General features: G+C 46.8%; 1 protein-coding gene across 6 annotated transcripts; it reads left to right on the forward strand.

Annotated features, from left to right (window-relative positions):
• The first annotated feature begins 1,197 nt into the window (after nucleotides 1–1,197).
• Nucleotides 1,198–25,484, forward strand: ushbp1 (Usher syndrome 1C binding protein 1). Of its 6 annotated transcripts, XM_064936053.1 has the most exons (15): nucleotides 1,198–1,565; nucleotides 2,535–2,746; nucleotides 2,856–2,992; nucleotides 6,578–6,741; nucleotides 7,025–7,234; nucleotides 7,477–7,814; nucleotides 7,972–8,112; nucleotides 11,605–11,693; nucleotides 12,018–12,171; nucleotides 12,341–12,584; nucleotides 13,258–13,416; nucleotides 20,914–21,011; nucleotides 22,104–22,226; nucleotides 22,589–22,818; nucleotides 25,321–25,484. In XM_064936053.1, exons 1-14 carry the CDS (start codon nucleotides 1,551–1,553, stop codon nucleotides 22,773–22,775), a joined length of 2,271 nt encoding a protein of 756 aa, XP_064792125.1. In that variant the 5' UTR covers nucleotides 1,198–1,550; the 3' UTR covers nucleotides 22,776–22,818; nucleotides 25,321–25,484. The 6 variants fall into 6 exon arrangements, with proteins under 6 accessions (XP_064792125.1, XP_064792124.1, XP_064792126.1 ...); XM_064936052.1 differs by having other exon boundaries at nucleotides 22,589–25,484; XM_064936054.1 differs by having other exon boundaries at nucleotides 22,610–25,484.
• Nucleotides 25,485–25,630: the final 146 nt, after the last annotated feature.

The following is a 25,630-nucleotide window of genomic DNA, read 5'->3' on the forward strand; positions in this document are numbered from 1 at the left end:
TCTCCTATAGAGCTCCATTTTTATGGAACGGTCTGCCTACCCATGTCAGGGACGCAAACTCGGTCTCAACCTTTAAGTCTTTACTGAAGACTCATCTCTTCAGTGGGTCATATGATTGAGTGTAGTCTGGCCCAGGAGTGGGAAGGTGAACGGAAAGGCTCTGGAGCAACGAACCACCCTTGCTGTCTCTGCCTGGCCGGTTCCCCTCTTTCCACTGGGATTCTCTGCCTCTAACCCTATTACAGGGGCTGAGTCACTGGCTTGCTGGGGCTCTCTCATGCCGTCCCTGAGGGGGTGCGTCACCTGAGTGGGTTGATTCACTGATGTGGTCATCCTGTCTGGGTTGGCGCCCCCCTTGGGTTGTGCCGTGGCGGAGATCTTTGCGGGCTATACTCAGCTTTGTCTCAGGATGGTAAGTTGGTGGTTGAAGATATCCCTCCAGTGGTGTGGGGGCTGTGCTTTGGCATAGTGGGTGGGGTTATATCCTTCCTGTTTGGCCCTGTCCGGGGGTGTCCTCGGGTGTGGCCACAGTGTCTCCTGACCCCTCCTGTCTCAGCCTCCAGTATTTATGCTGCAGTAGTTTATGTGTCGGGGGGCTGGGGTCAGTTTGTTATATCTGGAGTACTTCTCCTGTCCAATTCGGTGTCCTGTGTGAATCTAAGTGTGCGTTCTCTAATTCTCTCCTTCTCTCTCTCGGAGGACCTGAGCCCTAGGACCATGCCCCAGGACTACCTGACATGATGACTCCTTGCTGTCCCCAGTCCACCTGGCCGTGCTGCTGCTCCAGTTTCAACTGAACCGCGGCCCTAGGACCATGCCCCAGGACTACTTGACATGATGACTCCTTGCTGTCCCCAGTCCACCTGGCCGTGCTGCTGCTCCAGTTTCAACTGTTCTGCCTTATTATTATTCGACCATGCTGGTCATTTATGAACATTTGAACATCTTGGCCATGTTCTGTTATAATCTCTACCCGGCACAGCCAGAAGAGGACTGGCCACCCCACATAGCCTGGTTCCTCTCTAGGTTTCTTCCTAGGTTTTGGCTTTTCTAGGGAGTTTTTCCTAGCCACCGTGCTTCTACACCTGCATTGCTTGCTGTTTGGGGTTTTAGGCTGGGTTTCTGTACAGCACTTTGAGATATCAGCTGATGTACGAAGGGCTATATAAATAAATTTGATTTGATTTGATTTGATGTCACTGAACTCCTAAAACTAAAATACCAATACACCAGAGGCTTCACACAGATAAAGAGATACAGAAATAGATAAATAGAAAGAGAGAGAGAAATGGTGAGTGTCTGAAAGAGAGAGAAAGAGATGGGGGGGGGCTCCCAGTCGAGCAGGGTAGGCAGCACACAGGCAGGCAAAAGTTTTACAACAGAGAGAAACGGAGGAACCATTGGAAGGTATCATTATACAAAACTACAGGCAACAGGATAGCAGTGTCTGGCTGCAGCAGCACCACAGAGGTTAGCTCAGTTCTCCAGTGTTTAATGGCAGTTAGTGAACAACAGATAGAAGCAGGAGAATCACAGTGAGCTTCTGACACATGGAAGCCATGGAGGTAAGTCTATCATGTCCTCTTTGTTAACTGGGGGGGGTTGTCAATTTGATCTTGTACCAAACCAAGCATAACACACGTTCAAAGGTGCTGACTGCTGGCATGAAAACATTTGAAGGGTAGCCTTCCCAGCAGTCATATTAGAGTGTTTTTTTCTTTACCATCAAGGCTACGTGTACCTGTACAGTAACCCACATTTTGCAATGAACTCACACCACTGATGTCTTTCATTGGACACTTTGATGTGTCAGATAATGCAGGCACCAGCTTATTTTATTACTTTGAAGTCTGTCTGTGTATCTATCTGGTTGTGTGATTGTCTTTGAGAGCTTGAGTATCATCTGTGGTTCAAACTCTAACTTTCCACATCCTTCTGTCCACTGCTTACTGTGTGTTGTACAGGTACCACAGTCACTAATGTCCCTTATACGTTGCTTAAAAGACAACTGTGTTTTAACAGTTCAAGTAGGTTGATTTGTACATTTTATACACTATCAGAATTAAGGCAAGAAGTTGAAAAAGAGTGAGGTTGTTTTCAGTTTGGCATGACTTATACGTGTTTTTTGGGCTACATATTTCTGAGCGGGAAGTGGTTTTGCAGGATGCTTCTGTTTCCTACACTTCCGCTTCTCAAAACAATGGTTGTCCAAAGAGAACAACAATAACCTCCATGTTATGAGCACAGCAGCTGTCAGTCATTTAATGGGGAGTTCTATGGAAAGGTCATATCAAATCCTTAGTGTTTGTTTACAGTAAAGAACAAAGGTCATATCAAATCCTTAGTGTTTGTTTACAGTAAAAAACAAAGGTCATATCAAATCATTAGTGTTTGTTTACAGTAAAAAAACAAAGGTCATATCAAATCCTTAGTGTTTGTTAACAGTAAAAAAAAAGATCATTGAATTGACTCAGGTCCAATATATTTTATGAAACAAAATGTTGCCAGAAAAAATGTCAATTATTTCCACACAGGAGTTCAAACGAGGGAGATCTGATACCCTGGACATACAGTCAGAGGGTGAGGAGATGACCCCGGTTACCCTGGTAACCACAATGACCCCTGACCCCGAGGTGAACTCTGAGCCTTCCCAGGCAGAGCTGGCTCAGTGTGAGGCGGAGGTCGGAACTCTACTCAGCATCATTGCTGAACTCAACAGGAAAATGGGCGCATTACAAGCACCAAGGTGTGTGTTAGAGAAAGAGAGAGAGACCATTCTTCATGGAACTGTAAAATATCACTAGCCTTGCCCTGAGCTGCTGGTTCATAGAAAGATGTACTTCTTTCCTCTTCAGTGATCCAGATGACCTTAAACCACAGGAGCCAGTCATCCTCCCTCCGGCTCCAGCCTCCCTGTCCAGCCCCCCTCCATCCCTCTGCAACCCAGAGAAACACACTGGCACCGCATCTAAAGCCCCAGTAACCAACAGAGGTTGGCATAGGCTCCATGGCATGACTTCACAATTCACAATACCCACACATCCATCCATCTCTCTCTCTGTGTGTGTGTGTGCTGTGCTTTGTGGCAATGAACAGAAAGGGATGATGGTTGTAGTTCTGGCTACTGTGCCAGACCAAACATAATCTATTTGTGTGTCCAAAGAAAAGAACAGCCTCTATCATTTGGGAGGTTTTCATTTTCTTGGTAATATGCCTGTTTTTGTTTCTTGGTCATGATCTTCTGAATGCTCGTTTAGATACAGTAGAAAGCGTTCATTCTTGTTTCAGTTTACCCATATCCTAACCTCATCCCCAGGCTCAGTTTACCCATATCCTAACCTCATCCCCAGGCTCAGTTTACCCATATCCTAACCTCATCCCCAGGCTGTTTACCCATATCCTAACCTCATCCCCAGGCTCAGTTTACCCATATCCTAACCTCATCCCCAGGCTGTTTACCCATATCCTAACCTCATCCCCAGGCTCAGTTTACCCATATCCTAACCTCATCCCCAGGCTGTTTACCCATATCCTAACCTCATCCCCAGGCTGTTTACCCATATCCTAACCTCATCCCCAGGCTGTTTACCCATATCCTAACCTCATCCCCAGGCTGTTTACCCATATCCTAACCTCATCCCCAGGCTCAGTTTTCCCATATCCTAACCTCATCCCTAGGCTGTTTACCCATATCCTAACCTCATCCACAGGCTCAGTTTACCCATATCCTAACCTCATCCCTAGGCTGTTTACCCATATCCTAACCTCATCCACAGGCTCAGTTTACCCATATCCTAACCTCATCCCCAGGCTCAGTTTACCCATATCCTAACCTCATCCCCAGGCTGTTTACCCATATCCTAACCTCATCCCCAGGCTCAGTTTACCCATATCCTAACCTCATCCCCAGGCTGTTTACCCATATCCTAACCTCATCCCCAGGCTGTTTACCCATATCCTAACCTCATCCCCAGGCTCAGTTTACCCATATCCTAACCTCATCCCCAGGCTCAGTTTACCCATATCCTAACCTCATCCCCAGGCTGTTTACCCATATCCTAACCTCATCCCCAGGCTCAGTTTACCCATATCCTAACCTCATCCCCAGGCTGTTTACCCATATCCTAACCTCATCCCCAGGCTCAGTTTACCCATATCCTAACCTCATCCCCAGGCTGTTTACCCATATCCTAACCTCATCCCCAGGCTGTTTACCCATATCCTAACCTCATCCCCAGGCTGTTTACCCATATCCTAACCTCATCCCCAGGCTCAGTTTTCCCATATCCTAACCTCATCCCTAGGCTGTTTACCCATATCCTAACCTCATCCACAGGCTCAGTTTACCCATATCCTAACCTCATCCCCAGGCTCAGTTTACCCATATCCTAACCTCATCCCCAGGCTCAGTTTACCCATATCCTAACCTCATCCTCAGGCTCAGTTTACCCATATCCTAACCTCATCCCTAGGCTCAGTTTACCCATATCCTAACCTCATCCCCAGGCTGTTTACCCATATCCTAACCTCATCCCCAGGCTGTTTACCCATATCCTAACCTCATCCCCAGGCTCAGTTTACCCATATCCTAACCTCATCCCCAGGCTGTTTACCCATATCCTAACCTCATCCCCAGGCTCAGTTTACCCATATCCTAACCTCATCCCCAGGCTCAGTTTTCCCATATCCTAACCTCATCCCCAGGCTCAGTTTACCCATATCCTAACCTCATCCACAGGCTCAGTTTACCCATATCCTAACCTCATCCCCAGGCTCAGTTTACCCATATCCTAACCTCATCCTCAGGCTCAGTTTACCCATATCCTAACCTCATCCCCAGGCTGTTTACCCATATCCTAACCTCATCCCCAGGCTGTTTACCCATATCCTAACCTCATCCCCAGGCTCAGTTTACCCATATCCTAACCTCATCCCCAGGCTGTTTACCCATATCCTAACCTCATCCCCAGGCTGTTTACCCATATCCTAACCTCATCCCCAGGCTCAGTTTACCCATATCCTAACCTCATCCCCAGGCTCTGTTTACCCATATCCTAACCTCATCCCCAGGCTCTGTTTACCCATATCCTAACCTCATCCCCAGGCTGTTTACCCATATCCTAACCTCATCCCCAGGCTCAGTTTTCCCATATCCTAACCTCATCCCCAGGCTCTGTTTACCCATATCCTAACCTCATCCCCAGGCTCTGTTTACCCATATCCTAACCTCATCCCCAGGCTGTTTACCCATATCCTAACCTCATCCACAGGCTCAGTTTACCCATATCCTAACCTCATCCCCAGGCTCAGTTTACCCATATCCTAACCTCATCCTCAGGCTCAGTTTACCCATATCCTAACCTCATCCCCAGGCTGTTTACCCATATCCTAACCTCATCCCCAGGCTGTTTACCCATATCCTAACCTCATCCCCAGGCTCAGTTTACCCATATCCTAACCTCATCCCTAGGCTCAGTTTACCCATATCCTAACCTCATCCCCAGGCTGTTTACCCATATCCTAACCTCATCCCCAGGCTGTTTACCCATATCCTAACCTCATCCCCAGGCTGTTTACCCATATCCTAACCTCATCCCCAGGCTCAGTTTTCCCATATCCTAACCTCATCCCCAGGCTCAGTTTACCCATATCCTAACCTCATCCACAGGCTCAGTTTACCCATATCCTAACCTCATCCCCAGGCTCAGTTTACCCATATCCTAACCTCATCCTCAGGCTCAGTTTACCCATATCCTAACCTCATCCCCAGGCTGTTTACCCATATCCTAACCTCATCCCCAGGCTGTTTACCCATATCCTAACCTCATCCCCAGGCTGTTTACCCATATCCTAACCTCATCCCTAGGCTCAGTTTACCCATATCCTAACCTCATCCCCAGGCTGTTTACCCATATCCTAACCTCATCCCCATGCTCAGTTTACCCATATCCTAACCTCATCCCCAGGCTCAGTTTACCCATATCCTAACCTCATCCCCAGGCTCTGTTTACCCATATCCTAACCTCATCCCCAGGCTCAGTTTACCCATATCCTAACCTCATCCCCAGGCTGTTTACCCATATCCTAACCTCATCCTCAGGCTCAGTTTACCCATATCCTAACCTCATCCCCAGGCTCAGTTTACCCATATCCTAACCTCATCCCCAGGCTGTTTACCCATATCCTAACCTCATCCCCAGGCTCAGTTTACCCATATCCTAACCTCATCCCCAGGCTCAGTTTTCCCATATCCTAACCTCATCCCCAGGCTCAGTTTACCCATATCCTAACCTCATCCCCAGGCTCAGTTTACCCATATCCTAACCTCATCCCCAGGCTCTGTTTACCCATATCCTAACCTCATCCCCAGGCTCAATTGTTTGCTACTGCAGAGCTGCCTGGGGACGGGATTACCAATATCCAAATGTTAGCAGTTGACTACAAAGAGTAGACAATCAGTACGTTAACCACATCCTTTCACAACATTTATAATGAATAGAATATATAGACTTTCTTAACGGTGTACAGATCTTTAATGATGACCGTAATAGCGTGTCTGCTCTGTGTTGTCCTGCAGAGGGTAGTGGTGAAGTGTGGTCAGAACTCCAGGGAGTCATGTCTGTTCTGGAGGGTTCCATTAACACCAGGAGGGCCTGGGCTGCCTCTCACACTGCCTGTGGCAAGGACGGACAGATGGAACACCTCACAGCCGCCAGGGACAGCTGGGTACAAGTCACACAGGTGAGACACGGTCACAATGTCAGGTGACAAGGAATGATGTGATCATTTTTTATTACCTTGTAACAAGCTAGTTTGAATAACTCTTTATCAATGCGAACTATATTTAAACTTGTAACTTTATTTTTTACACACTAACAGGATATTTTCGAAACACAGGCTACAGTGCAGTAGCTACCAGTTGAGTGACCTATGTAGGCTAATTACCACGTGGGCCTCAATACCTAATTACCCTGGAATCATGCCTAACTAATTAAGTTATGTGTGACCTCAAACCTCTCCTCAGGTCTTAGAGGAGATGGAGAGAGAGTTTGGGATCTCGTACCCGTCTGGTCTGCCCCCCGAGGAGCGTCAGCAATACCAGAAGGACATCCTGGCACTTCACCAGCGGAACTGTGACCTGCGCAGCAGCCTACAAAGCAGACAGGAAGAACTAGAGGGGGCAAAGGTCACGGTGGGAGACATAGAGGTTGAGAGGAACAGTCTACATGAGAGGGTAGGTGGAAGTGCAACAGGCTACATCTCAATAATCCTAGATCTAAAAGGATTTGTGTAATCAGTTTGGTGAAAACTCCACAAACTAGCCAATCAGAGCTAGCTAGGGAGAGCTATGACCACACAGTTTACTGTGTCTTTCTGATCTAGCATCATAATGATTTGGCTGAAACCATAATGGTCAAACTATGTCTGTCTGCTGGCGAATGGCTAAACTCTCTTTGTCTATGGGTCTGGTGCCAGTTACTGGGCCTCCATAAGGCGTGGCGATCAGGCAGCCTCTCTCCTCCCTACAGCTCTTCAGGGAGCTCCAGTGGTGTGGTTCTGAGTCCTGGCTGGGCCTCCCCTGGTTCCCCTGGTTCCCCTTCATTCCTTGGCTCTCCTCCCTTCCCCGGGTCACCCCTGTTCCTCAGAAGACCCATCGCCATGGGGATCTTCCCGGCCCTCTCTACTGGGGGGGACATATCCTCCTCGGCCTCTCCATCACCCTCCCCCTGGCCTGGGAGTGTCCCACAAGGCAGCCCCTGTCGTAGCCCCAGCCCCAGCGTCAGCCTGGAGGGTGAGACAGACAGACTACAGAGGTACGTACAACTGAGAGGGTTAAATTACAGATTTACAACATGGAATAGATCCCAGATCTGCTGGTGTGGGTCAGTGTTTCCCAAGTGGTGTGTTGTGTGTTGTTGTGTGGTGTGTGTTGTGTGTCGTGACCCTGACCTCCCTCGTTAACCCCCACAGGTGTATAGAAAGGCTGAAGGCCCGGAACGAGCGTCTGACTGCAGCTCTGGACAAGAGAAAGGGAGAGTCTGAGCTGATCAGTATGACGCTCAGCAGACACGAAGCTGACAGCACAGCCCTGCAGATGGCTCTCCAATACTGGTACAGACACACACGTGGCTATATACAGGGAGTAGACAATAACATGGCTATATACAGGAAGTAGACAATAACATGGCTATATGCAGGGAGTAGACAATAACATGGCTATATACAGGGAGTAGACAATAACATGGCTATATACAGGAAGTAGACAATAACATGGCTATATACAGGGAGTAGACAATAACATGGCTATATACAGGGAGTAGACAATAACATGGCTATATACAGGGAGTAGACAATAACATGGCTATATACAGGGAGTAGACAATAACATGGTTATATACAGGGAGTAGAAAATAACATGGCTATATACAGGAAGTAGAAAATAACATGGCTATATACAGGGAGTAGACAATAACATGGCTATATACAGGAAGTAGAAAATAACATGGCTATATACAGGGAGTAGACAATAACATGGCTATATACAGGGAGTAGACAATAACATGGCTATATACAGGGAGTAGACAATAACATGGCTATATACAGGGAGTAGACAATAACATGGCTATATACAGGAAGTAGAAAATAACATGGCTATATACAGGGAGTAGACAATAACATGGCTATATACAGGAAGTAGAAAATAACATGGCTATATACAGGGAGTAGACAATAACATGGCTATATACAGGGAGTAGACAATAACATGGCTATATACAGGAAGTAGACAATAACATGGCTATATACAGGGAGTAGACAATAACATGGTTATATACAGGGAGTAGAAAATAACATGGCTATATACAGGAAGTAGAAAATAACATGGCTATATACAGGGAGTAGACAATAACATGGCTATATACAGGAAGTAGACAATAACATGGCTATATACAGGGAGTAGACAATAACATGGCTATATACAGGGAGTAGACAATAACATGGCTATATACAGGGAGTAGACAATAACATGGCTATATACAGGAAGTAGAAAATAACATGGCTATATACAGGGAGTAGACAATAACATGGCTATATACAGGAAGTAGAAAATAACATGGCTATATACAGGGAGTAGACAATAACATGGCTATATACAGGAACTAGAAAATAACATGGCTATATACAGGAACTAGAAAATAACATGGCTATATACAGGAAGTAGAAAATAACATGGCTATATACAGGAAGTAGAAAAATCGAGTCCATGTGTAGGGGGAGGGGAGGTAATTGAGGTAGCTATGCACATGACTAGGCAACAAAATAGATAAACAGTAGCAGCAGTGTATGTGGTGAGGGTGAAAGTGTGTGTGAGTGTGTGTATGTGTGATTGTGTGTGTGTGGTGTCAGTATACATGCGTGTACATGTTAAGTGTGTGCATGCGTTTGTAGTCAGTATGTGTGTGTTGAGGTGCCAGTGTAAGTATGTGTCAGTGTGTGGGTAGAGTCCAGTATGTGTCAGTGTGTGGGTAGAGTCCAGTGTGTGTCAGTGTGTGGGTAGAGTCCAGTGTGTGGGTAGAGTCCAGTGTGTGTCAGTGTGTGGGTAGAGTCCAGTATGTGTCAGTGTGTGGGTAGAGTCCAGTGTGTGTCAGTGTGTGGGTAGAGTCCAGTATGTATCAGTGTGTGGGTAGAGTCCAGTGTGTGGGTAGAGTCCAGTGTGTGGGTAGAGTCCAGTGTGTGGGTAGAGTCCAGTGTGTGGGTAGAGTCCAGTATGTGTCAGTGTGTGGGTAGAGTCCAGTGTGTGTCAGTGTGTGGGTAGAGTCCAGTGTGTGGGTAGAGTCCAGTGTGTGTCAGTGTGTGGGTAGAGTCCAGTATGTGTCAGTGTGTGGGTAGAGTCCAGTGTGTGTCAGTGTGTGGGTAGAGTCCAGTGTGTGGGTAGAGTCCAGTATGTGTCAGTGTGTGGGTAGAGTCCAATGTGTGTCAGTGTGTGGGTAGAGTCCAGTGTGTGTCAGTGTGTGGGTAGAGTCCAGTGTGTGGGTAGAGTCCAGTGTGTGGGTAGAGTCCAGTATGTGTCAGTGTGTGTGTAGAGTCCAGTGTGTGTCAGTGTGTGGGTAGAGTCCAGTGTGTGTGTCAGTGTGTGGGTAGAGTCCAGTGTGTGGGTAGAGTCCAGTGTGTGTCAGTGTGTGGGTAGAGTCCAGTATGTGTCAGTGTGTGGGTAGAGTCCAGTGTGTGTCAGTGTGTGGGTAGAGTCCAGTATGTATCAGTGTGTGGGTAGAGTCCAGTGTGTGGGTAGAGTCCAGTGTGTGGGTAGAGTCCAGTGTGTGGGTAGAGTCCAGTGTGTGGGTAGAGTCCAGTATGTGTCAGTGTGTGGGTAGAGTCCAGTGTGTGTCAGTGTGTGGGTAGAGTCCAGTGTGTGGGTAGAGTCCAGTGTGTGTCAGTGTGTGGGTAGAGTCCAGTATGTGTCAGTGTGTGGGTAGAGTCCAGTGTGTGTCAGTGTGTGGGTAGAGTCCAGTGTGTGGGTAGAGTCCAGTATGTGTCAGTGTGTGGGTAGAGTCCAATGTGTGTCAGTGTGTGGGTAGAGTCCAGTGTGTGTCAGTGTGTGGGTAGAGTCCAGTGTGTGGGTAGAGTCCAGTGTGTGGGTAGAGTCCAGTATGTGTCAGTGTGTGTGTAGAGTCCAGTGTGTGTCAGTGTGTGGGTAGAGTCCAGTGTGTGTGTCAGTGTGTGGGTAGAGTCCAGTGTGTGGGTAGAGTCCAGTATGTGTCAGTGTGTGGGTAGAGTCCAGTGTGTGTCAGTGTGTGGGTAGAGTCCAGTGTGTGTGTCAGTGTGTGGTTAGATTCCAGTGTGTGGGTAGAGTCCAGTGTGTGTCAGTGTGTGACACTGCCTGGTATATAGATCCTGGATGGCAGGGAGCTCGGCCCCAGTGATGGACGGGGCCGTAACCTCTGTAGCGCCTTGCAGTTGTCCTACCAAGTAGGTATGCAGCTAGTCAAGATGTTCTCGTTGGTGCAGCTGTCTATGTGTTTGAGGATCTGAGGGCCCATGTCATATCTTTTCAGCCTTATGAGGGGAACGAGGCGTTGTCGTGCCCTCTTCACAACTGTGTGGGCATTGTTCATTTCTCAGGGATGTGGACACCGAGAAATCTGTAAGACCCGCTCCACCACAGCACCATCGATGTGGATGAGGAGCGTGCTCGCCCCTACGTTTCCTGTAGTCCGCAATCAGCTCCTTTGTCTTGCTGACGTTGAGGGAGAGGTTGTTGTACTGACACCACACTGCCAGGTCTCTGACCTCCTCCCTGTAGGCTGCCTCTTCGTCATCGGTGATCAGTCCTGCCGCCAGTCGTGTCGTCAGCGAACTTGATGATGGTGTTTGGAGTCGTACGCTCTGTCGTAGCACTTAGTCTCGTCCGACCGGCCGGCTCTTTCTCTATCGAACATGAATATGTGGTAGCAATTGAGCCTGGGGATGAAGTCATGTAGCCCTGTAACCTATACGTGTGTTAAATGTACATACATTCCGTGGGGACACCTGTTCCTCTTTGACCATGTGCTCTGAGAGTGTTGTCCTGCTGCTGTATATGAAACGTTTTCCCTGTTTGATCGACAGCGAGGAGTGTGAGGAGGCCTACAGTGAGTTACTGTCTGTGTACGAGGGCAGGAGACAGCAGGTCATACCACACTGGAGACACATAGCAGGTGGCTAAATCACACACACACACACACACAAATGCACGTCACACACACACATTGCCTCAACTACTCTTTATGGAAAAGACACAAACACACTCGCAGTTTGCACACACACACACACACACACACAAATGCACGTCACACACACACACGCCTCAACTACTCTTTATGGAAAAGACACAAACACACTTGCAGTTTGCACACACACACACACACACACACACACACACACACACACACACACACACACACACACACACACACACACACACACACACACACACACACACACACACACACACACTCATAGCAGTTAATTCCTCTTCCCAGGCCCGGTCATGGAGAGTCAGCAGCCCAACAGTCCCAGGCCGTCCCTTAGGAGTCTAAGAACTGAGGAGTTGTCAACCTCCTTCTCAACACCAGGGGGTGCTGTTGAGACAGAAACACACATCCAGACCAGGTTCCATCTCTATTATACAGCCAGGTCTGTCTGTGGCAGATCAAATAGCATCTTCTGACTATAATAGAAAAACTGTTTCGTCCACAACATGTGGACATCTCCCTTTGGCTTCATGCAATAACATTGACAAACATTTAAAACTGAAACAACATCAAAACATTGTCTGATAAAACACAACCTACTTTCACCACAGGGGGTCCGAGGTAGAGGGGTGCGAGGCGGACATTCGGGAGCGTATCGAGCGGTTGAAGCAGGACAGGGCAGCAGTGTGTGTCCCTAAGCCAGGGCCTGGGGGAGAGGGGAATCTCAGCCCAGATACAGGCACCCTGGCTGGGCTTAGAGGGACCCATGGAGGACAAGGGGGCCAGGACACCTCCAACCCCCAGAGCACCAAGAGAGAGAAGGCTGTTCTGCTCTATGACCTGGTCACTGTCAGGGTGGGTGATATATATTGTACAATATACTCTACTGTACTGTTTCGGCTTTACATTCAATTCATGAAATATTAATCTGAATACTAGAATTATGGGCATACTATTTCTGTAGTATATTTCAACAGTATAACAATAACTTTGATTATCCAACAGTATAACAATAAAATAATTGAGTTGTTTAAATTCAGAAGGCTGCTAAATTCATCCTCATTTGCATATAGCCAGGAGAGGCCAAACTATTTATAGAGGCAGATATTTCCAGACAGATATTTCCAAACAGCTATTTCTAGACAGATATTTCTGGACGGACCGATTGAGTCTACATTAGTGCTTGTCTTAACACAGTTTTTTAAATGCTGTGAGGCCTTTGGAAGCTTCCTCTGATGCACAAAAAAAAACAAAAACCATATTTATAGTCTTGACCCTAAAGGAATCATTTACTAACGACTAGTGTGTTCTTCAGGACATGTCTGAGATTGACTATGTGGTCATGTCTTGTCTTTGTGAACCTCTTTATCTCAGTTGGTAGAGTGTGACGCATGCATTGTCTATTCCCGGGACCACCCATAGGTAAAACATGTATGACTGACTTGACTGTAAGACAAGACGCTTTGGATAAAAGCATCTGCTGAAGGGAATACATTATTATATGATCTATATATTATATATTATACAGGAGGAGATGTCGGAGCTGCGAGGTTTAATCCGTCTGACGGAGAAGGAGCGGAGGTGTCTGGACTGGAGTCTGATGGCCCAGAAGGCCCAGGATGCAGCTGGAGCCCTGATCTCTGAGAGCCTCGCTGAGGAGATAGAGGACAGGAGGACAGAACAGCAGGTAACAACCCTCACCTTAACTTGAATCTAACCTAACCATCTGAGATTCTCGCTGAGGAGATAGAGGACAGGAGGACAGAACAGCAGATAGCAACCCCAACCCCAACCCTAACCCTAACTTAACCTTAACCTAACCACCTGAGAGCCTCACTGAAGAGATAGAGGACAGGACAAGACAGAACAGCAGATAGCAACCCTAACCCTAACCTTAACTTAACCTTAACCTAACCACCTGAGAGCCTCACTGAAGAGATAGAGGACAGGACAGAACAGCAGATAGCAAGCCCAACCCTAACCTTAACTTAACCTTAACCTAACCACCTGAGAGCCTCACTGAAGAGATAGAGGACAGGACAGAACAGCAGATAGCAACCCCAACCCTAACTTTAACTTAACCATCTGAGAGCCTCACTGAAGAGATAGAGGACAGGACAGAACAGCAGGTAGCATGACATCACAATCTGATGTGATTCTTCTGACCAATGACCAGGCATCTTTTACTTGCATATGTATCCTCCTACTTTGAAGGGGTTAAGCGGAGAAGGTGCTTGAGTTTCTAGACGATCCTATCCACCAATCAGGGCTGTGTATGTAAATATATTTCATGTTTTTTTTTTCAATAACTTTGGTGATGTTTTCGCAAGTGTGTGGGGCATTTTCAAATCTCTTAGTACAAAACTCCAAACTGGTAATACCAACCAGGTCTCAGAGCATTTTGTATTAATCTGTATGTACAGTGCCTTCGGAAAGTATTCAGACCCTTGACTTTTTCCACATTTTGTTACGTTTCAGCCTAATTCTGAAATTGATTCAATAAAAATACATCCTCAGCAATCTACACACAATACCCCATAATGACAAAGCGAAAACAGGTTTTTAGAAATGTTTGTAAATGTATTAAAACCAAAGAACAGAACTACCTTATTTACGTAAGTATTCAGATCCTTTGATATGAGACTCTAAATTGATCTCAGGTGCATCCTGTTTCCATTGATCATCCTTAAGATGTTTCTACAACTCGATTGGAGTCCACCTGTGGTAAATACAATTGATTGGAAAGGAACACCTGTCTATATGTCCGACAGTTGACAGTGCATGTCAGAGCACAAACCAAGCCATGAGGTCGAAGGAATTGTCCGTAGAGCTCTGAGACAGGATTGTGTCGAGGCACAGATCTGGGGGAAGGGTACCAAAACATTTCTGCAGCATGGCAGTTTCCCAAGAACACAGTGACCTACATCATTCTTAAATGGAAGATGTTTGGAACCACCAAGACTCTTCCTAGAGCTGGCTGCCTGGTCAAACTGAGCAATCGGAGGAGAAGGGCCTTGGACTAGAACCCGATGGTCACTCTGACAGAGCTCTAGAGTTTCTCTGTGGAGATGGGAGAACCTTCCAGAAGGACAACCATCTCTGCAACAATCCACCAATTAGGCATTTATGGTGAGTGGCCAGCCTGAAGCCCCTCCTCAGTAAAAATCACATGACAGCCCGCTTGGAGTTTGCCAAAAGGCACCTAAAGGACTCTCAGACCATGAGAAACAAAATTCTCTCATCTGATGAAACCAAGATTGAACTCTTTGGCCTGAATGCCAAGCCTCACGTCTGGAGGTACCATTTTTCAGTGTCAGGGACTGGGAGACTAGTCAGGATCGAGGCAAAGATGAACAGAGCAAAGTACAGAGAGAGAGATCCTTGATGAATACAATTTGTTTATGTTACGAATTTGTTAAATGTACAATATGTTATGAATTTGTGAAACAAACTCTAGCTAGGTGCTAATGTTAGCTAGGCTAGGGGTCAGGGTTAAGGTTAAGTTTTGGAGTTAGCTTAAAGGGTTAGGGTTAGGGGAAGGGTTAGTTAACAGGGTTAAGGTTAGGGGAAGGGTTAGCTAACAGGGTTAAGGTTAGGGGAAGGGTTAGCTAACAGGGTTAAGGTTAGGGCAAGGGTTAGCTAAAAGGGTCGAGGTTAGGGGAAGGGTTAGCTAACAGGGTTAAGGTTGGGGGAAGGGTTAAGGTTAGGGCAAGGGTGAGCTAAAAGGGTCGAGGTTAGGGGAAGGGTTAGCTAACAGGGTTAAAGTTAGGGGAAGGGTTAGCTAACAGGGTTAAGGTTAAGGGAAGGGTTAGCTAACAGGGGTACAGTTGGTGGAAGGGTTAGCTAACAGGGTTACCATTAGTGGAAGGGTTAGCTAACAGGGGTACAGTTAGTGGAAGGGTTAGCTAACAGGGGTACAGTTAGTGGAAGGGTTAGCTAACAGGGGTACAGTTAGTGGAAGGGTTAGCTAACAGGGGTACAGTTAGTGGAAGGGTTAGCTAACAGGGGTACAGTTAGTGGAAGGGTTAGCTAACAGGGTTACAGTTAGTGGAAGGGTTAGCTAACAGGGGTACAGTTAGTGGAAGGGTTAGCTAACAGGGGTACAGTTAGTGGAAGGGTTAGCTAACAGGGGTACAGTTAGTGGAAGGGTTAGCTAACAGGGGTACAGTTAGTGGAAGGGTTAGCTAACAGGGGTACAGTTAGTGGAAGGGTTAGCTAACAGGGTTACCGTTAGTGGAAGGGTTAGCCAACAGGGGTACAGTTAGTGGAAGGGTTAGCTAACAGGGGTACAGTTAGTGGAAGGGTTAGCTAACAGGGTTAAGGTTAAGGGAAGGGTTAGCTAACAGGGGTACAGTTAGTGGAAGGGTTAGCTAACAGGGTTACCATTAGTGGAAGGGTTAGCTAACAGGGGTACAGTTAGTGGAAGGGTTAGCTAACAGGGTTACCGTTAGGGGAAGGGTTAGCTAACAGGGTTACCGTTAGTGGAAGGGTTAGCTAACAGGGTTACAGTTAGTGGAAGGGTTAGCTAACAGGGGTACAGTTAGTGGAAGGGTTAGCTAACGGGGGTACAGTTAGTGGAAGGGTTAGCTAACAGGGTTACAGTTAGTGGAAGGGTTAGCTAACAGGGGTACAGTTAGTGGAAGGGTTAGCTAACAGGGTTACAGTTAGTGGAAGGGTTAGCTAACAGGGGTACAGTTAGTGGAAGGGTTAGCTAACAGGGGTACAGTTAGTGGAAGGGTTAGCTAACAGGGGTACAGTTAGTGGAAGGGTTAGCTAACAGGGGTACAGTTAGTGGAAGGGTTAGCTAACAGGGTTACCGTTAGTGGAAGGGTTAGCCAACAGGGGTACAGTTAGTGGAAGGGTTAGCTAACAGGGGTACAGTTAGTGGAAGGGTTAGCTAACAGGGGTACAGTTAGTGGAAGGGTTAGCTAACAGGGTTAAAGTTAGTGGAAGGGTTAGCTAACAGGGTTACCGTTAGTGGAAGGGTTAGCCAACAGGGGTACAGTTAGTGGAAGGGTTAGCCAACAGGGTTACAGTTAGTGGAAGGGTTAGCTAACAGGGTTACAGTTAGTGGAAGGGTTAGCTAACAGGGGTACAGTTAGTGGAAGGGTTAGCTAACAGGGGTACAGTTAGTGGAAGGGTTAGTTAACAGGGTTACCGTTAGGGGAAGGGTTAGCTAACGGGGGTACGGTCAGTGGAAGGGTTAGCTAACAGGGTTACCGTTAGTGGAAGGGTTAGCTAACAGGGATACAGTTAGTGGAAGGGTTAGCTAACAGGGTTACCGTTAGTGGAAGGGTTAGCTAACAGGGGTACAGTTAGTGGAAGGGTTAGCTAACAGGGTTACCGTTAGGGGAAGGGTTAGCTAACAGGGGTACAGTTAGTGGAAGGGTTAGCTAACAGGGTTACCGTTAGTGGAAGGGTTAGCTAACAGGGGTACAGTTAGTGGAAGGGTTAGCTAACAGGGTTACCGTTAGGGGAAGGGTTAGCTAACAGGGTTACAGTTAGTGGAAGGGTTAGCTAACAGGGTTACCGTTAGGGGAAGGGTTAGCTAACAGGGTTAACGTTAGGGGAAGGGTTAGCTAACAGGTTTACAGTTAGTGGAAGGGTTAGCTAACAGGGTTAGAGTTAGTGGAAGGGTTAGCTAACAGGGTTACCGTTAGTGGAAGGGTTAGCTAACAGGGTTACCGTTAGATGAGGGGTTAGCTAACAGGTTTACAGTTAGTGGAAGGGTTAGCTAACAGGGTTACAGTTAGTGGAAGGGTTAGCTAACAGGGGTACAGTTAGTGGAAGGGTTAGCTAACAGGGTTACCGTTAGTGGAAGGGTTAGCTAACAGGGTTACCGTTAGGGGAAGGGTTAGCTAACAGGGTTACCATTAGTGGAAGGGTTAGCTAACAGGGGTACAGTTAGTGGAAGGGTTAGCTAACAGGGGTACAGTTAGTGGAAGGGTTAGCTAACAGGGTTACAGTTAGTGGAAGGGTTAGCTAACAGGGTTACAGTTAGTGGAAGGGTTAGCTAACAGGGTTAAAGTTAGTGGAAGGGTTAGCTAACAGGGTTACCGTTAGTGGAAGGGTTAGCCAACAGGGGTACAGTTAGTGGAAGGGTTAGCTAACAGGGGTACAGTTAGTGGAAGGGTTAGCTAACAGGGGTACAGTTAGTGGAAGGGTTAGCTAACAGGGGTACAGTTAGTGGAAGGGTTAGCTAACAGGGGTACAGTTAGTGGAAGGGTTAGCTAACAGGGGTACAGTTAGTGGAAGGGTTAGCTAACAGGGGTACAGTTAGTGGAAGGGTTAGCTAACAGGGTTACAGTTAGTGGAAGGGTTAGCTAACAGGGTTACAGTTAGTGGAAGGGTTAGCTAACAGGGTTAAAGTTAGTGGAAGGGTTAGCTAACAGGGTTACCGTTAGTGGAAGGGTTAGCCAACAGGGTTACAGTTAGTGGAAGGGTTAGCCAACAGGGTTACAGTTAGTGGAAGGGTTAGCCAACAGGGTTACAGTTAGTGGAAGGGTTAGCTAACAGGGTTACAGTTAGTGGAAGGGTTAGCTAACAGGGGTACAGTTAGTGGAAGGGTTAGCTAACAGGGGTACAGTTAGTGGAAGGGTTAGTTAACAGGGTTACCGTTAGGGGAAGGGTTAGCTAACGGGGGTACGGTCAGTGGAAGGGTTAGCTAACAGGGTTACCGTTAGTGGAAGGGTTAGCTAACAGGGATACAGTTAGTGGAAGGGTTAGCTAACAGGGTTACCGTTAGGGGAAGGGTTAGCTAACAGGGGTACAGTTAGTGGAAGGGTTAGCTAACAGGGTTACCGTTAGTGGACGGGTTAGCTAACAGGGGTACAGTTAGTGGAAGGGTTAGCTAACAGGGTTACCGTTAGGGGAAGGGTTAGCTAACAGGGTTACAGTTAGTGGAAGGGTTAGCTAACAGGGTTACCGTTAGGGGAAGGGTTAGCTAACAGGGTTAACGTTAGGGGAAGGGTTAGCTAACAGGTTTACAGTTAGTGGAAGGGTTAGCTAACAGGGTTAGAGTTAGTGGAAGGGTTAGCTAACAGGGTTACCGTTAGTGGAAGGGTTAGCTAACAGGGTTACCGTTAGATGAGGGGTTAGCTAACAGGTTTACAGTTAGTGGAAGGGTTAGCTAACAGGGTTACAGTTAGTGGAAGGGTTAGCTAACAGGGGTACAGTTAGTGGAAGGGTTAGCTAACAGGGTTACCGTTAGTGGAAGGGTTAGCTAACAGGGTTACCGTTAGGGGAAGGGTTAGCTAACAGGGTTACCGTTAGGGGAAGGGTTAGCTAACAGGGTTACAGTTAGTGGAAGGGTTAGCTAACAGGGTTACAGTTAGGGGAAGCGTTAGCTAACAGGGTTACCATTAGGGGAAGCGTTAGCTAACAGGGTTACCGTTAGTGGAAGGGTTAGCTAACAGAGGTACAGTTAGTGGAAGGGTTAGCTAACAGGGTTACCGTTAGGGGAAGGGTTAGCTAACAGGGGTACAGTTAGTAGAAGGGTTAGCTAACAGGGTTACAGTCGGTAGAAGGGTTAGCTAACAGGGTTGCCGTTAGTGGAAGGGTTAGCTAACAGGGTTACAGTTAGTGGAAAGGTTAGCTAACGGGGTTACCGTTAGGGGAAGGGTTAGCAAACAGGGTTACAGTTCGTGGAAGGGTTAGCTAACATGGTTACAGTTAGGGGAAGGGTTAGCTAACAGGGTTACAGTTAGTGGAAGGGTTAGCTAACAGGGTTACAGTTAGTGGAAGGGTTAGCCTTGAGATAGAAGCTGTTTTTCAGTCTCTCAGTCCCAGCTTTGATGCACCTGTACTGACCTCGCCTTCTGGATGATAGCGGGGTGAACAGGCAGTGGCTCGGGTGGGTGTTGTCCTTGATGATCTTTATGGCCTTCCTGTAACATCGGGTGGTGTAGGTGTCCTGGAGGGCAGGTAGTTTGCCCCCGGTGATACTTTGTGCAGACCTCACTACCCTCTGGAGAGCCTTACGGTTGTGGGCGGAGCAGTTGCCGTACCAGGCGGTGATACAGCCCGCCAGGATGCTCTCGATTGTGCATCTGTAGAAGTTTGTGAGTGCTTTTGGTGACAAGCCAAATTTCTTCAGCCTCCTGAGGTTGAAGAGGCGCTGCTGCGCCTTCTTCACGATGCTGTCTGTGTGAGTGGACCAATTCAGTTTGTCTGTGATGTGTATGCCGAAGAACTTAAAACTTACTACCCTCCCCACTACTGTTTCATCGATGTGGATAGGGGGGTGTTCCCTCTGCTGTTTCCTGAAGTCCACAATCATCTCCTTAGTTTTGTTGACGTTGAGTGTGAGGTTATTGTCCTGACACCACACTCCGAGTGCCCTCACCTCCTCCCTGTAGGCCGTCTCGTCGTTGTTGGTAATCAAGCCTGTGGGTCTGGGCAGGGTGATGTAGATATGGGGGGGTTTGGGCAGGGTGATGTAGATGGAGGGGGGGTGAGCAGGTGGGTCTGGGCAGGGTGATGTAGATATGGGGGGGGGTTTGGGCAGGGTGATGTAGATGGAGGGGGGGTGAGCAGGTGGGTCTGGGCAGGGTGATGTAGATATGGGGGGGGGTTTGGGCAGGGTGATGTAGATGGAGGGGGGGTGAGCAGGTGGGTCTGGGCAGGGTGATGTAGTTGATGTTGGTGTGCGTCTGTATGCTGTTTACATGTGTATGTTTTTTATTGTTTAAACAACAAACAACGTACCAAAAAATTATAAATAATAGATGGGTAGCCCCTCCCTCCCTCCCTGTCTATGTAACTGTCTGTCTGTCTGTCTGTCTGTCTGTCTGTCTGTCTGTCTGTCTGTCTGTCTGTCTGTCTGTCTGTCTGTCTGTCTGTCTGTCTGTCTGTCTGTCTGTCTGTCTGTCTGTCTGTCTACTGTAGAATCACTACATCTTACCAATGCTTTGCGTCTGTTGTGTAGCAGGTTCAAACCCTGCTCTGGGAATTCCCCCTTAATCGCATCCTTTAACTTTAACCGAAGTCATAAGTTCAATGACACAGGCCCAATGACACAGGCCCAATGACACAGGCCCAATGACACAGGCCCAATGTGTTTCTGTCGCCGTTATTGTAGACGACCTCGGACACCACATTGCATCAGAGGGATATACAGCTTAGCACGCTAGGAGCTAATGAGGATGTAATTACCTGTCATCTATTTGCCTGTTGTGTGTTCCAGAGGACTTCTGAGAACGAGGACAAGCTAAGCAGCGATGGAGACATCCCTGGGCCTCAAAACCGTGCCATCCTTCGAGAGCTACAGGCTGTCCTGCAACGGTCAGAAACACTTTCAAAATATATATATAAGGGAATATGTTCATACGGTTTCCAGGTTATAACATTTTAAGATGACACAACTTTGAAGTCAAGTGTGAAGTTACAGAAATGTTCCAAACAATGTCAAATAAAAATTGCTCCATGAATCAAGGTTAAAGTAACATCACCCTCATGTTACTGCTCTGGAATGTTCTCTAAGGGACATTCTCAGAACACTGAGGACAAATAGAACACTGAGGACAAATAGAACACTGAGGACAAATAGAACACTGAGGACAATTAGAACACTGAGTACAAATAGAACACTGAGTACAAATAGAACTCTGAGGAACACAATTCCCAGAGACGGGTTCAGGGATCCAAACTAGCTGTGTCTCTCCGCCATCTCACAACCTTCCCTGAAGGCCTATCTGTTTGTAGACCATATAGTTTTGGTACTTTACATTGAATATAGAACATACAAACGAGAAAATAAGTCCTTAACTGACTATACCCTAAAGGCATGTTTATCATCATGGGGTACTAGCATTACTTGCATTGAGCATGTATCTTAAACAAAAGGCATTCTGTAGTGTGTGTGTGTGTGTGTGTGTATGTGTGTGTGTGTGTATGAGAAGGTGTGTTTGTGTGTGTGTGTATGAGAAGGTGTGTGTGTGTATGTGTGTTTGTGTGTATGAGAAGGTGTGTGTGTGTGTATGTGTATTTGTGTGTGTACTTACAAAGAGGTATTCAGCTGATCACAATCACCTCAGCCCATACAGGCCATCTCTCAGGGCATCTGTTGCCGGGTGTTAGACTGTTGCTTAGGAACGCTATCAGCAGAAATGCAGGATGTAAATTGTTAATGGCTGTCTGCTGGGGCTTACATGGGGTTATACCTTCCAGATTGGCACTGAGGGTCCTTGAAGTTTGGTGTGTGTGGAATGAGAGAGTGTTTTGTTGTGCCTCAGGCTTTGTTCAAATACTTAAAAATTGCACCCTGCCTTACTTGCAGTAATGGGGCTGGGTGGTCATGTTGAGGGAAATGAAGTAACACATCCACTACGAAGCTTTGTGGAACAGTAAAGTCACCCCTGTGCTGTGGTCTCCCAGGGAGCAGGTGCTGAAGAGGAGAGTGTCGGTGGTGAGGGAGTCTCTGGACTTGGTTCTCTCCGACAGCGCCTCTCGCAGGAGAGGCAACGATGAGCAGATGGCTCGGCTCGCACAAGCTCACAGGTAACCAGGAAACACACTTCCTACTTATATGACCACTTCCTGTCCACTACTTACCTCTATGACTACTTCCAGTTCGCTCTCTGTAGTATCTCTTTGACATACAGAGAGAGTGAGTGGGTGTGCAGGTTTCTTGCTGTATCCCTACACTAAAACACCTGATTTAGTTATTCAAGGTCTTGATGTGCAGCTGATAAGTGGAGTCAGATGTTAGCTAGATTGGGGCTGGAGTTAAATCCGGTTCGCTTGACTCTGACAGCCATCTTTCTCTGTTTTATAATGTTGTCTCCAGCTAGAGCATCCTGTAACTCTTAATTAGCTAATCAATTCAATCAATCAATAAACTTAGTGAATGGCTCTGACAGCCATCTGTCTCTGTTTTGCAGCAAGGCCACAGGGTCGTACCGGAACGCTCGCAGGAAGTACAGGGAGAAGCTGTGGAGGCTGGAGAGTCAGGTGTCAGCAATGTCAGATCGTCACATGACCCAGATCGGGGCCCTGAAGGCCACGCTGGAGGCCATGGAGTGCAGGAGGGAGGAGACTGTACTCTGACTGAGCTGAGGGCAGCTTCTGGGGACATTGGTCCTAACTTCTGGTACAGGGTCAGATATTATAATCCAAAATGGTTCGGATGAATTTGGGATTTGAGAGTTAGGATAAGTCTCGTACTACCATCCTGATCTCGCGAGTTTACATAAAATATGTTTTACTACTTCTACTTTACTACACCTACTTTACTATACCTACTTTACCAAACCTACTTTACTATACCTACTTTACTACACCTACTTTACTACACCTACTTTACTATACCTACTTTACTACATCTACTTTACTACATCTACTTTACTACATCTACTTTACTCCACCTACTTTACTCCACCTATTTTACTCCACCTATTTACTATCCCTACTTTACTATCCTTACTTTACTACCCCTACTTTACCATCCCTACTTTACTATACCTATTTTACTATACCTACTTTACTACCCCTACTTTACTATCCCTACTTTACTACAACTACTTTACTATCCCTACTTTACTACACCTACTTTACAATACCTACTTTACTACACCTACTTTACTATCCCTACTTTACTACATCTACTTTACTATCCCTACTTTACTACACCTACTTTACAATACCTACTTTACTACACCTACTTTACTACCCCTACTTTACTATCCCTACTTTGCTATCCCTACTTTACTACATCTACTTTACTATACCTACTTTACTACACCTACTTTACTACACCTACTTTACTATCCCTACATCTACTTTACTATAGCTACTTTACTACACCTACTTTACTATCCCTACTTTACTACAGCTACTTTACTATCCCTACTTTACTACACCTACTTTACTACACCTACTTTACCATCCCTACTTTACCCTCCCTACTTTACTATCCCTACTTTACTACAGCTACTTTACTATCCCTACTTTACTACACCTACTTTACCCTCCCTACTTTACCCTCCCTACTTTACTACACCTACTTTACTACACCTACTTTACTATCCCTACTTTACTACATCTACTTTACTACACCTACTTTACTACACCTACTTTACTCTACCTACTTTACTATCCCTACTTTACTATCCTTACTTTACTACAGCTACTTTACTATACCTACTTTACTATACCTACTTTACTATCCCTACTTTACTATCCCTACGTTACTACCGCTACTTTACTACCGCTACTTTACTATACCTACTTTACTATACCTACTTTACTATACCTACTTTACTACAGCTACTTTACTACACCTACTTCACTATCCCTACTTTACTATCCCTACTTTACTAAGCTACTTTACATTACTAATCTACTTTACTAATCTATTTTACTAAGCTTGCGGAATCAGGATGGTAGTACGAAGCCAAGTAAGGATTGGACTGATGATCAAATAATCTGATCCTTGATCTGTGCTTAGAGGCAACTGCTCTTGCCAGCCCTGCCTCCATTCTGGCCATATAGAGACGATGATGTGTTATCTTCATTCAAGAAAATGGCAGCATTATCCACATGCTCAGATCCAGAGAGGTGTAAGCATCTGAGCCTGGTTAGGATTTGACCCTGAGGTCATGGGTTATTTTCCCACACAGCCTGACTCTATGAAGCCTGGCCCTGCTCCTCTGATCTGACAGTGGAGAGGTGATGAGGTCTGATGTGTCCACGCTCACCGCTCGTCTTGTTTCTGGTGCTTTTTCACAACCTTTATCTCTCTCTTCCCTCTTCCTCTCATGCTCTCTCCCTCTCCTTTCCCTCTCTTCATCTTTCTCCATCTTCTTGCCCCCCCCCCATCTCATTCACTATCTCCATCTCTCCTCTCCCGTCCTCTCTTCATTCATCTCCCTCTCTCCCCCTCTGCCCTGTCTGAGGCGTCTGGCCAGCTGCAGCTGTGACCAGCGGTCAGGAGGTTAAGGCAAAGGTTGATTGTCACACCCACCGGGTCACAGCGGTGCCTGGCTGTTGTGTCAACCTCTGAATGGAGGGTTCAGGGGGCCAGACTAGGAGGTGAGCCCCTGCTACCCTGACTCTTGCTTGAGCTTGCCCTCTGTGGCAGCAGGGGTCATCAGGGTGGATCTGCTGCCCTGTTCCCCTCTCCCTGGGTCTCCCTGGGTCTCCCTGGGTCTCCCTGGGTCTCCCTGTGTCTCCCTGGGTCTCCCTGTGTCTCCCTGTGTCTCACTGTGTCTCCATGTGTCTCCCTGTGTCTCCCTTTGTCTCACTGTGTCTCCATGTGTCTCCCTGGGTCTCCCTGTGTCTTAATGACCATTGTTATAATAGCTGCTATTAGAACATAGTATACAATTATCATTCCATTTTGCTCTCTCTTTCTCTCTCTCTCTCTCTCTCTCTCTCTCTCTCTCCCTGTCTATCCCTCTCTCTCTCCCCCCAATCTCTCTCTCTGTCTCTCTCCCCCTCTCTCTCTCCCTGTCTCCTTCTCTCTCTCCTGCTCTCTCACCCTCTCTCTCTGTCTCTCTCTCTCTCTCTCCACCCTCTCACCCTCTCTCTCTGTCTCCCCCGTCTCTATCTCTCTCTCTCTCACTCGCTCTCACTGCTGTGCATTTGCCTCCAGCTCATCAAAGGGTCTCAATCCAGGTTCTAACCTCTGGTTGCCTCTGCTTTCCTGGGAAAAGATGTCACGAGAAGGGGAAAATAGAAGGAGAAAAGAGAAGGAGATATTGATGCACTCACCCATGTCTATAGCGTTGTTACAGTAAACATCATGTGCTTATGCCATTATAGTAATGTGTGATTTCTCTAGTCTCAGGACTCAGCCTCTGATCATGTATTTACATCAACTGGAATGTGTTTCAAAATGACTGTTTAGAATTATTGAATGAACTTATCTCCTTGGTTTGGAATGAAATCATGTTACTGAAAGA

The sequence above is a fragment of the Oncorhynchus masou genome, chromosome 24 (assembly GCF_036934945.1).
Source record: "Oncorhynchus masou masou isolate Uvic2021 chromosome 24, UVic_Omas_1.1, whole genome shotgun sequence".
Classification (NCBI taxonomy): Eukaryota; Metazoa; Chordata; class Actinopteri; order Salmoniformes; family Salmonidae; genus Oncorhynchus; species Oncorhynchus masou.

Coding starts and splice junctions, on each gene's coding strand:
- ushbp1 (XM_064936052.1), top strand. Junction 2,747..2,855: donor GGCGCATTACAAGCACCAAG/GTGTGTGTTAGA, acceptor TTTCCTCTTCAG/TGATCCAGATGACCTTAAAC. Junction 12,172..12,340: donor CATCTCTATTATACAGCCAG/GTCTGTCTGTGG, acceptor CTTTCACCACAG/GGGGTCCGAGGTAGAGGGGT.